This window comes from Protomyctophum parallelum, assembly GCF_964188405.1.
Source record: "Protomyctophum parallelum genome assembly, chromosome: 5".
In the NCBI taxonomy this organism is placed as follows: domain Eukaryota; kingdom Metazoa; phylum Chordata; class Actinopteri; order Myctophiformes; family Myctophidae; genus Protomyctophum; species Protomyctophum parallelum.
The window spans coordinates 16,054,415-16,067,314 of NC_139702.1; the positions used below are offsets into that span (position 1 = coordinate 16,054,415).

At 43.9% G+C, this 12,900-nt stretch overlaps 2 protein-coding genes across 2 annotated transcripts in view; one reads left to right on the forward strand and one right to left on the reverse strand.

Moving 5' to 3' along the window:
* Positions 1-222: 222 nt before the first annotated feature.
* snrpb2 (small nuclear ribonucleoprotein polypeptide B2) lies at positions 223-4,708 on the reverse strand. The gene is made up of 7 exons (XM_083765458.1): positions 4,635-4,708; positions 2,920-2,993; positions 2,619-2,791; positions 1,911-2,048; positions 1,247-1,282; positions 741-829; positions 223-408 (listed from the first exon to the last, which is right to left on the reverse strand). The coding sequence occupies exons 2-7, from the start codon at positions 2,981-2,983 to the stop codon at positions 249-251; spliced, it is 660 nt and encodes a 219-aa protein (XP_083621584.1). The 5' UTR covers positions 2,984-2,993; positions 4,635-4,708; the 3' UTR covers positions 223-248.
* A 1,453-nt stretch (positions 4,709-6,161) lies between these two features.
* kif16ba (kinesin family member 16Ba) overlaps positions 6,162-12,900 on the forward strand; it is a 38,666-nt gene continuing 31,927 nt past the window's right edge. The window contains exons 1-6 of the mRNA XM_083764224.1: positions 6,162-6,340; positions 8,787-8,856; positions 10,184-10,300; positions 11,023-11,139; positions 12,000-12,097; positions 12,245-12,354. Coding sequence (XP_083620350.1) covers positions 6,294-6,340; positions 8,787-8,856; positions 10,184-10,300; positions 11,023-11,139; positions 12,000-12,097; positions 12,245-12,354 — 559 coding nt within the window. The 5' untranslated portion in view covers positions 6,162-6,293. The remainder of the gene's footprint in view (positions 6,341-8,786; positions 8,857-10,183; positions 10,301-11,022; positions 11,140-11,999; positions 12,098-12,244; positions 12,355-12,900) is intronic.

Consider the following 12,900-nt stretch of genomic DNA (forward strand, 5'->3'; position numbering starts at 1 on the left):
CCCCTCGCGGTTTGATTACAAAAGACGTGTTATACAAAAAAAGTTGTTAAAATAATTGATACGATTTTTTTGGAAAACCTCTATGGGAGAAATGAATGGGATCTGAAACGACAGAACCAGAAAATGGCCGCCACTGCTGCTGTGCCATATTTCTTGTGGCATGTGGTGTTATTTCTCAGCGCAGCTGGGAGTTATCTGGTCATTTCTTGGCGTAGGTGATCTTCATGGCGCAGGTGGGAGTTATCTGGTCATTTCTTGGCGTAGGTGATCTTCATGGCACAGGTGGCTGTGATCCTGAAGCCCTGGAGCGCGTCTTTGGCCACGCCCGCCTGGCCGTCGCTCTCGAACTCCACGAAGGAGATGTCGTGTTTACCGGGAACCAGACGCACCTCTTTGAAGCCGGGGAACCTGGGAGATAAAAAAAACACAAACAGGACAGGACTGGGTTAAACTTTATCCATTCCTTGTTTTTCAATCACAAGAAAAACCAGTAGAACTCCATCCATCCGTCTTCAACCGCTTATCCGTAGTTGGGTCGCGGGGGCAGTGCCGCATCTCATTAACATAAATGTTTCTTACTGGTTGAACAGCATCATCTCATTAACATAAATGATTCTTACTGGTTGAACAGCATCATCTCATTAACATAAATTATTCTTGCTGGTTGAACATCATCTCATTAGCATAAATGATTATTACTGGTTGAACAGCATCATCTCATTAGCATAAAGGATTCTTACTGGTTGAACAGCATAGATAACATCATCTCATTGGTCTCCTCTGGCAGGTTGCTGAGGAACAGGATGTAGTTCGGAGGGTTGTCAGGAACCTGAGGAAGACATTAACATATTATTAACATATCATTAATCTGGTGCCGCCCAATCTTTCAGAATAAAGGCACTAGAGCGCCACGCAGATGAGGGAGATTTTATTCTGAAAATCCCCAAAACCGTGAGGTGAAATCTTTCCATTACTACGTCGCTGGTAAGTCTGATCTGGCTTTAAAGCGCTAATATTCCAAACCAGATGCACGATGAAGTCAGAAATGAGGACAGAACATCGACGTTATTATTACAGTATTGTAACATACAGATGTATTTATAGTATTATTATTAGAGACCTGCAGGTGGAGTTTTTGTGTCGCCCGCAACCGCATTATCCTATTTATATTATCCGCAACATCCGCAGGTCTCTAATTCATATTACTATGAAACGTATTACAGTATTATACAGATTTGCAGCTTACCTTTTCAGGAGGAGTGTGAGACTGGATGTTTGAACCCTGGAAACACAGAACAACAACACATTATAGTCAAAGTCTTTTCAATAAAACTCTGTTTTAGCCATTTTAATTATTTTGGTTTGGTTCTAGTTTTAGATTTTTCTTCACAACCAGACTTAAAATGACTTTAGTTAGTTCTACTGGATCTCTTCTCCACTAGTCCCTCCCTGACATTTAGTTCTACTGGATCTCTTCTCCACTAGTCCCTCCCTGACATTTAGTTCTACTGGATCTCTTCTCCACTGGTCCCTCCCTGACATTTAGTTCTACTGGATCTCTTCTCCACTAGTCCCTCCCTGACATTTAGTTCTACTGGATCTCTTCTCCACTAGTCCCTCCCTGACATTTAGTTCTACTGGATCTCTTCTCCACTAGTCCCTCCCTGACATTTAGTTCTACTGGATCTCTTCTCCACTGGTCCCTCCCTGACATTTAGTTCTACTGGATCTCTTCTCCACTAGTCCCTCTCTGACATTTAGTTCTACTGGATCTCTTCTCCACTAGTCCCTCCCTGACATTTAGTTCTACTGGATCTCTTCTCCACTAGTCCCTCCCTGACATTTAGTTCTACTGGATCTCTTGTGTGTGTGTGCATGCGTGTGCATGCGTGCATGTGTGTGTAACTCACGGGCACGGCTGGTTTCTTGCCAACGTTGGTGGACAGTTCCAGAGCCTTCTTCTTCTTCTCCTTCTTCTTGTCTTTGTCTCCATAAGTTCCTCTCATCTTAGAGATGACCTCCGAGTCTGTCTTAGCATACTGGATCCTCTGGAACAATATTAATATTATTATTATTACTGGATCCTCTGGAACAATATTCATATTATTATTATTATTACTGGATCCTCTGGAACATTAGTATTATTATTATTGTCGTGTTTGCGCTACTCTATGCCGAATTGAAGTGGACTTGGTCCCAGATTTTCTTTTCTCTCCCTGGAAATAAAAAGGTCTGAGTTTCCGAGGCTACATAAATGGTAAACAGTGCATTTATATAGCTTTACATTGACTGTGTATTACATGCACCCATTCACACACCGATGGTGGAGGAAGCCATGCAAGGCACCAACCTGCACATCGGGAGCAATCAGGGGTTCAGAGTCTTGCTCAAGGACACTTTGACACTAACTCTGGGGGAGCCCACAGGGATCGAACTAGGAACCTTGCGGTTCCCATCCGGTTGCTCTACCCCTGAGCCACCGCCGCCTACATGCATGCTGTTGTAGAACTAATAACAGTCATGCTACATGCTAACATCGTCATGCTAAGCGTAACATGGGCTTTTTGTAGAACTACTAACCATCATGCTACATGCTAACGTCGTCATACTAAGCGTACCATGGGCTTGTTGTAGAAGGGGAAACCCTGTAGTTGTCGCAGAGCGTTGGTGGCCGCGGCGAGCTCCTTGAACACCACGAAGGCCTGTCCTCTCATGGCCGGCGTCTTCAGAGCCACGATGTCCAGGATCTGACCGAACTGAGAGAACAGTGCGTACAGCGACCTCTTCAGCTCTGGAGGACAAACAACACTTTATATAAACACAGAGAGAACAGCGACCTCTTCAGCTCTGGAGGACAAACGACATATAAAACACACCACTTCAACGCAACATAAATGATGAATACGTCCACATTCTTACCGTCTTTCTTGATTTTATCATTTAGATTGTTGATGTAAATGGTGTGGTTTGGTCTGATGTCCATGATGATCTATCTGGAGACACAGAAACACACATTAACTTTCCATCAGCATGATCATATATGTCATATTCATACTTATGACCAGCAGATTGATTGATTGAAATATTTATTAACAGTTTGTAGAATTTACAGTACATTTTAAGCACAAACTCAATACAAAGACTGTTAACTGTGAGTGGACGACCCAATTAAGCATTACACTTGTTTACAACAGGGTCCACATTGTTCAATTCATCAAGACATTTAGAGACATACAAATAGACACTTCTATGTAGCTAAAGAACAGAAAAGGAATTCATCATATAGGAAGCAAAAAGGGAAAAGATACATATACAGTGAGGGGAAATGGGGTGGGGGGGGGATTCAGATTTTACAGAGGCCAGTTTCGAATTGCAGCCATCCGTAGGTGCCCTTTGAGAGCGGTTTTGAAGGAGTCAAGGGATTCACATGTCTTAATGACTGTTGGTAGGGCGTTCCACATTTTGGTGGCATAGGAGCGAAAATAATGAATTCAAGGGTGAGTAATTTATAGAGATAGTTATTTTTGGGGGTGAACTATCCCTTTAAGCTATTAAGAGCTGGAATGCATCTGTTGTCGCCTTTGCGTTTAACCACTTAAACATTATTTTAAACTTTAGCTGTTGAAAAATAGTAGATGTACAAGCTTGTAGATCTGCTATTTCTTTTAAATATCGTGGAAATGTGTCCAAATCTTTGAATAAATAATATTCTTTCACAGTGAACATTGTTAACTCATACTGTAGTATATTTGCTTCTAGGCAAATATACAGGGTAAACATTATAGAGATTCAGTAGAATCTGGTCTCAAAATTGACAATGGAGAACCCTGATGTAAACAAGTCTTGTGCTTTTCATGGTCTTGTCCAAAAGTAGCAGCTTTTGTATTGACCTGTGCTTTGGTTTGAAATGTACCCATTCTACATACTGTGAAAATCTAATTGAGAAAACATTGTTAGCTAGCTTCACTCATTCAAAACAAAATAATAAGTTAAAATGCACCCCCCCTCTATTTGTCCCACACTGTAGCCTAAACACGTTTCATTTCTTTCTTGATTTATTTATTTTTGTTCATAGATCGTGCATATTTGTTCAGATGAATTGAAAATGGAGGACCCTGATGTAAACAGTTAATAAATCAATCAAAAACAAGTCTCAGTGCTTTTTCTGGTTTTATCCTCAGTAGCAGATGTCCTGTACCTTCATTGATTGATTGAAACATGTATTAACAGTTTGCAGAGTTACAGACAGTACATTTCAAGCACAACTCAATACAAAGACTGTTAACTGTGAGTTGGACGACTCAATAAAGCATTACACTTGTTTATAAGAGGGTCCAGACGCCACCTTGTTCAATTCATCAAAACACTCATCATTAACTGTAGCCCTTCTTCTACAATCTGTTAATACCATTTCCAATCAATCATTCAGTGATTGATTCATTCACAACGTTAGCCTAGCTATAGCAGATAACATGCTAACCGGTGGCTAACACGCTTTTCATACGGAACCACGTGACACATTTATACAACACGTAGAAGTATAATTACTAATGCAGTGTATATATATATATAATGTGTGGTTGTGTGTGTAATAATATTAATAACATCAGTGTGTTTGTGTGTGTGTGACTCACCTCTCCAGAAACAAACACTTCTAACTGAAAACAAACTGGACTCCTAACAGGAAACAACGTGTGTAGTGTTCAATAACTACATACCAGTGTTGCCAACTCTTGCGAGAGAAATGAGCCAACCCACCTCCAAAAACAAGCCCAAAACAAGCCAACTTTTAGCGAGATAAATTAAGCCAAATCTTCCCTCGACAAAAGAACAAGCCAAAACAAGCCCAATAATATTGCCATATAATACAAATAAATACATGATGCATTTATCATTATGAATACTATCTATTTAAAACCGCAACAATGAAGGAAAAAAAACAAGCCAACTTTGGCTGAAAACAATCCGACATGGCAACCCTGCTATATACAGCGCTCCTCTACTGACACCTACAGGCTGGCAGCAGGAACTACAACTACACATTACTGCGTTATAATAACTTGTCTGAATGCTGCTCGCTCCTAGCACGGAATAAAAATATTATATATTATAAGACATACTATGAGAATACATATGGTTAAAGTTTACAACTATTCATAATATTATCTAATATCAATAATTACTGTTATTTGCGTTGTTTCGCCCTTTGGACATCTAGTTTGTCCTCTCTGGGCATCCGTTTTTTTTCGTTGGTTAACATAAGTTATATTTTGCCTTTTTAAATTTAAACAACGCTGTATATTTATTATTATTATTATTATTATTATTATTATTATTATTATTATTTATATTTTATTATTATTATTCATTTTGTTTTTCTTTTTTCATTGAATATTGAATGTATTTCACTGTGTTTTGTATATATTTGTGTGTCTCATTTGTGGCATTAGAAGTACCTTGGGTCGAGCTGTCAGCTGATAGACGCCGCCTCCAGTTTGATTGTTTAGTGTCATGATGATGCTGATGAGCTAACAGTTAGCAACTTAACATGGGACAACAACACAGTCATTATAGATTTATACTCATCTCTATCTCTATCTGCTCCAGGCTCACTGACTCCCTGTTGGACTGTCCCAGTCCACAACCTCCCAGTAAGGTGACTGACTGGCTGCTTCCCTACACCGGCTAGAAGGACTGCTACACCGGCTAGTGAGAGACATACAGTCGGGGAGGAGGACTCACACACACACATACACAGTCACACACCCATCTACAGGGACTTACACACCCGGGGAGAGAGACTCATACACCCGGGGAGAGAGACTCATACACCCGGGGAGAAGGACCTCCTACAGCCGGGGAGAGGGACTCATACAGCCGGGGAGAGAGACTCATACAGCCGGGGAGAGGGACTCATACAGCCGGGGAGAGAGACTCATACAGCCGGGGAGAAGGACTTACACACCCGGGGAGAGGGACTCCTACAGCGGGGGAGAGGGACTCCTACAGCCGGGGAGAGGGACTTCATACAGCCGGGGAGAGGGACTCATACAGCCGGGGAGAGGGACTTCATACAGCCGGGGAGAGGGACTTCATACAGCCGGGGAGAGGGACTTCATACAGCCGGGGAGAGGGACTTCATACAGCCGGGGAGAGGGACTTCATACAGCCGGGGAGAGGGACTCATACAGCCGGGGAGAGGGACTCCTACAGCCGGGGAGAAGGACTTCATACAGCCGGGGACAGGGACCAACACGCAGCCGGCTACAGAGACTCGTACAGCGGCATGAGGCATGGCATCTGTCCGGGTAGCGGTGAGGGTTCGACCCATGAACAGGCGGTGAGTAGTGACAGTAGGCTACTTAATAAGGCTTTTTTTCTTTCTTTTTCTAAACATTGTTTTAAAGCGTATAGTGCAAAGAGGTGGTTCTCTCTCAAAGCACTCCCAAAATATGTAAACTTGGCTGTTTGTGTGAACATGTTTTGTGGCAGGGACCCCCCCATGCCCCCCAGAAGACAAGATTTAAGAAAGAGAAAGACATAGTTCTGCTATTAATTTGTATGACTATACAACGCTAACATCTTGAATGACACAGGTGCTTTAATACCAGGGTTTAATGTTTTAAAGTTTAAGGGTAAAATTATGTATCAGCTTAAATGTGAAGTGGTCAAGTTTCAATGTTATTGAATCACGTCCAGTTTCACTGTGTCTCTCCTGATTGGATAAACGTGAGTTGTGTTAATGTTATTCTGGGGTTATTTTAGATAATTGTCCACCTGTCTGTAGACAGCTGTAGCATGCTTTACCATGCTGTACCAACAGGATACAACAACAGCTGCTGTGGGGGTCCCTGGGTGGGGTCCGCTGCCCATTAATTATGTAAATTAATTTGGAATGTTTTAGAAGACTGGTTCCCCAAACAGTGGGCCGGTCGCACAGACAGTTTCTTCATCAGTCCTTTTATTATTTTGGTTTAAATACATGCATTCATTTTTCATGAATTAAAAACAAATTCAAATGTTTTTCAGTAATTCCATGAAGAAATAAAAATAAAAATATTTCCCATTAGTGTTCTATAAGCTTGTGAGCTTGTAGATCTGCTATTTTCACTAGTTTGGGTCTCGGGAAGACCTTGAATTTCTCTTTTGGGTCACAAGCTAAAAGGTTTGGGAACTACTGCTATATAGAAGCATCTTTATGCCTTCTAATGAATGTTAGACTCATTGAAAACACACGTCTCTGCTTCTGGTGACTGATATTGTCCTTCTAATGAACGTTAGACTGGTTGGAAACACACGTCTCTGCTTCTGGTCACTGATATTGTCCTAATGAATGTTAGACTGGTTGGAAACACACGTCTCTGCTTCTGGTGACTGATATTGTCCTTCTAATGAATGTTAGACTGGTTGAAAACACACGTCTCTGCTTCTGGTGGCTGATATTGTCCTTATAATGAATGTTAGACTGGTTGAAAACACACGTCTCTGCTTCTGGTGACTGATATTGTCCTTCTAATGAATGTTAGACTGGTTGAAAACACACGTCTCTGCTTCTGGTGGCTGATATTGTCCTTCTAATGAACTAATTGAAAACACACCTCTGTTCCTGGTGACTGATATTGTCCTTCTAGTGAATGAACATTGTTATTGTCCCAGATCGGAGGGTTGTGGTACAAAGGTTAGTGTCAGAGGTGATGACTGATAACATCTGGACACCCGATCCTTCAGTTGTGTTTGTGTCACTATCTCACATGATGTCACTGAATAACCCCCCCCCCCCTTCACATCACTGGTTCTCAACCCTTTTCATATCCATTATTTATTCAGCATTTGAGCCACAGAGGAGACAAATGTGTCCGTGACCAAAGACATGCTCTTCTCTGTGGCTTAATTCTATTATTATTTATCTTTCTCTCCTTCAGGGAGAAGGAATGTAAGGGTCCATTTGGTTCCATGTGTTACACTCTCAGAGTCACAGACCCGTAAGGGTCCATTTGGTTCCATGTGTTACGCTCTCAGAGTCACAGACCCATAAGGGTCCATTTGTTCCATGTGTTACACTCTCAGAGTCACAGACCTGTAAGGGTCCATTTGTTCCATGTGTTACACTCTCAGAGTCACAGACCCATAAGGGTCCATTTGTTCCATGTGTTACACTCTCAGAGTCACAGACCTGTAAGGGTCCATTTGTTCCATGTGTTACACCCTCAGAGTCACAGAGCCATAAGGGTCCATTTGGTTCCATGTGTTACACTCTCAAGAGTCACAGACCCGTAAGGGTCCATTTGGTTCCATGTGTTACGCTCTCAGAGTCACAGACCCATAAGGGTCCATTTGTTCCATGTGTTACACTCTCAGAGTCACAGACCTGTAAGGGTCCATTTGTTCCATGTGTTACACTCTCAGAGTCACAGACCCATAAGGGTCCATTTGGTTCCATGTGTTACACTCTCAGAGTCACAGAGCCATAAGGGTCCATTTGGTTCCATGTGTTACACTCTCAGAGTCACAGACCCATAAGGGTCCATTTGTTTCCATGTGTTACACTCTCAGTCACAGACCCATAAGGGTCCATTTGGTTCCATGTGTTACGCTCTCAGAGTCACAGACCCATAAGGGTCCATTTGGTTCCATGTGTTACACTCTCAGAGTCACAGACCCATAAGGGTCCATTTGGTTCCATGTGTTACGCTCTCAGAGTCACAGACCCGTAAGGGTCCATTTGGTTCCATGTGTTACAGAACCTAGGGGCTAAGGGTCATTCATATGTATTTTCTGTCCTGCAGGGAGAAGGACCTGACTGCAAAGAACATCATCAACATGGAAGGAACCAAGACTAGCATCACCAACCTGAAGGTGTCTGTCTGTCTGTCTGTCTGTCTGTCTGTCTGTCTGTCTGTCTGTCTGTGTGGTGTTGAGTTTAAAGTTTAAAGTCTGTTGTACAAAGATATAAAATCACATTCTCCATTCATTGTTAATGGGAATTTATTGTTTGTGTAGGACAAAAATCACACCCGTGTGAAGTGAGGGCCGCTAATATATTAACCCATTCTGACCTGAGATCAGATTCTAAAAATGTCTTCTATATGTCAGTCGCTCTTCGATTTTTCAAAAATAGCAGACCTACAAGCTCGCTATGAGCTTGTAGATCTGCTATATTTAAATAGCTAAAGCATAACGTAATGCTAACACCAAAATGGGTTCCCGCCCAGAATGGGTTAAAGTCTAATTCATGTTGATTAGGTGATGTAATGGTGATGTAATGGTGATGTAAAACAAACATTAAACATCATTAACAATGAAGAGACAATATGACGTAATTAGAGACAAGATGAGTAAATCTTCCCTTCATTGTCGTTTACAAAACAAACTTTGAAATACGGACAAACATTAAACCTGTGTATAGGACAAACTGTTCTGCATTGCTATATTGGTTACACATCCAGATGTTTAAACTGTGCTGCGTTGCTATTGGTTACACATCCATCCATCCATCTTCAACCGCTTATCCGTAGTCGGGTCGCGGGGGCAACAGCTCCACCAGAGAGCTCCAGACTTCCCTCTCCAGAGCAACTTTAGTGACTTCCTCCTGCAGGGATCCCGAGACGTTCCAAGGCCAGTGAGTCGATGTGTTTCCTCCAACTGCGCCTTGGTCTGCCCCGGGGTCTCCTCCCAGTGAGACGTGATCCTTGGTCTGCCCCGGGGTCTCCTCCCAGTGGGACGTGGCCCTTGGTCTGCCCGGGGGTCTCCTCCCAGTGGGACGTGATCCTTGGTCTGTCCCGGGGTCTCCTCCCAGTGGGACGTGGTCCTTGGTCTGCCCTGGGGTCTCCTCCCAGTGGGACGTGCGTCGAGGACCTCCCTAGGGAGACGCCCGGGAGGCGTCCTAACCAGATGCCCGAACCACCTCAGCTGGCTCCTTTCCAGGTGAAGGAGCAGCGGTTCTACTCCGAGTCTCTCTCGTGTGACTGAAATTCTCACCATAAGGAGATGCCAGCCACCCGTCGAAGAAAACTAATTTCGGCCGCTTGTATTCCCGACCTTATTCTTTCGGTCGTGACCCACACTTCATGACCATAGGTGTAACCATCTGGATGGTTACACATCCAGATGTTTAAGCTGTGCTGCGTTGCTATTGGTTCCACATCCAGATGTTTAAGCTGTGCTGCGTTGCTATTGGTTCCAGATCCCAGAGGACATGGGCGGGGGCGACTCCATGAGGGAGAGAACCAAGACGTTCACGTACGACTTCTCTTACGACTCTACGGAGCCGAAAAACACCTGCTTCATCTCCCAGGAGAAGGTACTTTCTGTCTGTCTGTCTGTCTGTCTGTCTGTCTGTAATGGTGATATAAAACAAACGGTGCAAACACGAACATCTGTCTGTCTCACAAAGTAATAACATGATAGAGACCCCCCTCGCTATTCATTTCAGTAGAAGTGTCTCAGTGGCGTTTTGAAGCACCCAGAAGACAATTATAACTCAATGGCTTGAGCGAGTGGTAGTTTAGCCTAGCCTTTAGCCCCCGACCTCAATTCTGACTGTAGACTATTGGCACCGGGTGAAAAACTAAATCATTGGATAAACTCGTAGACATTAAAACAAAATCAACCCTGTGTGAAGTGAGGGGCGCTCTTATCATCAGACATCATCACATTCCGGCCAATCACAATTTCCGTCCTCACTTTTTATCCTCGATACGTTCATTGCTCAGCCAATCAAATCATCGCTATGGGGTTCTCAGCCAATCAAATCATCCCTATGGGGTTCTCACCCAATCGCTATGATTCACAAAGCCGGGCAAAAATAATACATCTGTTGTGTCCTTCCAGGTGTTTATAGATCTAATAACGTGTCCTTCCAGGTGTTTATAGATCTAATAATGTGTCCTTCCAGGTGTTTATAGATCTAATAACGTGTCCTTCCAGGTGTTTATAGATCTAATAATGTGTCCTTCCAGGTGTTTATAGATCTAATAATGTGTCCTTCCAGGTGTTTGTAGATCTAATAATTTGTCCTTCCAGGTGTTTGTAGATCTAGGATCTGACGTGCTGCGCTCAGCGTTCGAGGGCTACAACGCCTGTATCTTCGCCTACGGACAGACGGGCTCTGGGAAGAGCTACACCATGATGGGGAACCCCGTAAGACCATCCATACACTTAACGATCTGATATAAACCCTCTGTTTAAATCTGTAAGACCATCCATACGCTTAACGATCTGATATAAACCCTCTGTTTAAATCTGTAAGACCATCCATACGCTTAACGATCTGATATAATGCCTCTGTGTAAATATATCTGCTTATACATCTGAAAAACCTGTTGGTGTTCATACATCTGGTAAACTCTGGAACACCATCATGATATATAATAATATATATAATATTCTGGGCTATGGGATGTTGTTAATATTCTGGGCTATAGGATGTTGTTAATATGCTGGGCTATGGGGTGTTGTTGCCAGGGTTAATATTCTGGGCTATGGGATGTTGTTAATATTCTGCGCTATGGGGTGTTGTTAATATTCTGGGCTATGGGGTGTTGTTAATATTCTGGGCAATGGGGTGTTGTTAACATTCTGGGCTATGGGGTGTTGTTAACATTCTGGGCTATGGGCATAGAGTTATATATCTATAGAGAAGACACCCGAGTTCTCCTCCCATCCACTTGCATTAAGTTGCTCAAAAGCGCATGAGGCGGATTCACTCCTCCTTCCTGGTAGGAACAGAGTGCATTCTGGGACGGATTGCAATGGTGAGTGGCCCCAAACACATGAACGCGCTGCCGTTGAACGCGCACGAGCGTCGTCCGTCGTGAACGTGTACAATGTTAGTCAACGGACAGCGCGTTCATGTGTTTGGGGCCAGGCTGCAATACCTTAATTCGGCCACTATGTCCATTTCGCCTCAAGATTTCCTCTGGGTGCCTTCTCTATTCATATATATACTCTAAGGCTATGGGGTGTTGTTAATATTCTGGGCTATGGGGTGTTGTTGCCAGGGCGACGCGGGGCTGATTCCACGGATCTGTGAAGGTCTGTTCAGTCGCATCGCCGGAACGACCAGGTGGGACCAGGCCTCGTTCAGGACGGAGGTCAGGTGAGGTCACAGCCTGTCTGTCTGTCTGTCTGTCTGTCTGTCTGTCTGTATCTGTCTGTCTGTCTGTCTGTCTGTCTGTTTCTGGGCAGAACATAGTGTTATTCAGAGCGCCCTCTACAGATCAGTTCAAGCATTGCTGTCTTTCAGCTACCTGGAGATCTACAACGAACGCGTCCGAGACCTTCTGAGGAGGAAGTCCTCCCAGACGTACAACCTCCGCGTGAGGGAGCACCCTAAAGATGGTCCCTATGTGGAAGGTAACACCTAGCACCCTAACCCCTAGCACCCTAACACCTAGACCCCTACAGATGGTCCCTATGTGGAAGGTAACACCTAGCACCCTAACCCCTAGACCCCTAGCACCTAGACCCCTAACCCCTACCACCCTAACACCTAGCACCCTACAGATGGTCCCTATGTGGAAGGTAACACCTAGAACCCTAACCCCTAGCACCCTAACCCCTAGACCCCTAGCACCCTAACACCTAAACCCCTAGCACCCTAACACCTAGACCCCTAACCCCTAGCACCCTAACCCCTAGACCCCTAACCCCTAGCACCCTAAAGATGGTCCTTATGTGGAAGGTAACACCTAGCACCCTAACACCTAGCACCCTAACACCTAGACCCCTAACACCTAGACCCTAACACCTAGACCCTAACACCTAGACCCTAACACCTAGACCCTAACCCCTAGACCCCTAACCCCTAGCACCCTAACCCCTAGCACCCTAACCCCTAGCACCCTAACCCCTAGACCCCTAACCCCTAGACCCCTAACACCTAGACCCTTAACACCTAGA

Excerpts from the sequence above, each read along its gene's own strand:
- snrpb2 (XM_083765458.1), bottom strand. The coding sequence starts at position 2,983 with ATGGACATCAGACCAAACCACACCATTTACATCAACAATCTAAATGAT. Across the intron at positions 2,792-2,919 it reads TGATAAAATCAAGAAAGACG|AGCTGAAGAGGTCGCTGTAC; the intron begins GTAAGAATGTGG and ends TTTGTCCTCCAG. Across the intron at positions 830-1,246 it reads CTCACACTCCTCCTGAAAAG|GTTCCTGACAACCCTCCGAA; the intron begins GTAAGCTGCAAA and ends TGTCTTCCTCAG.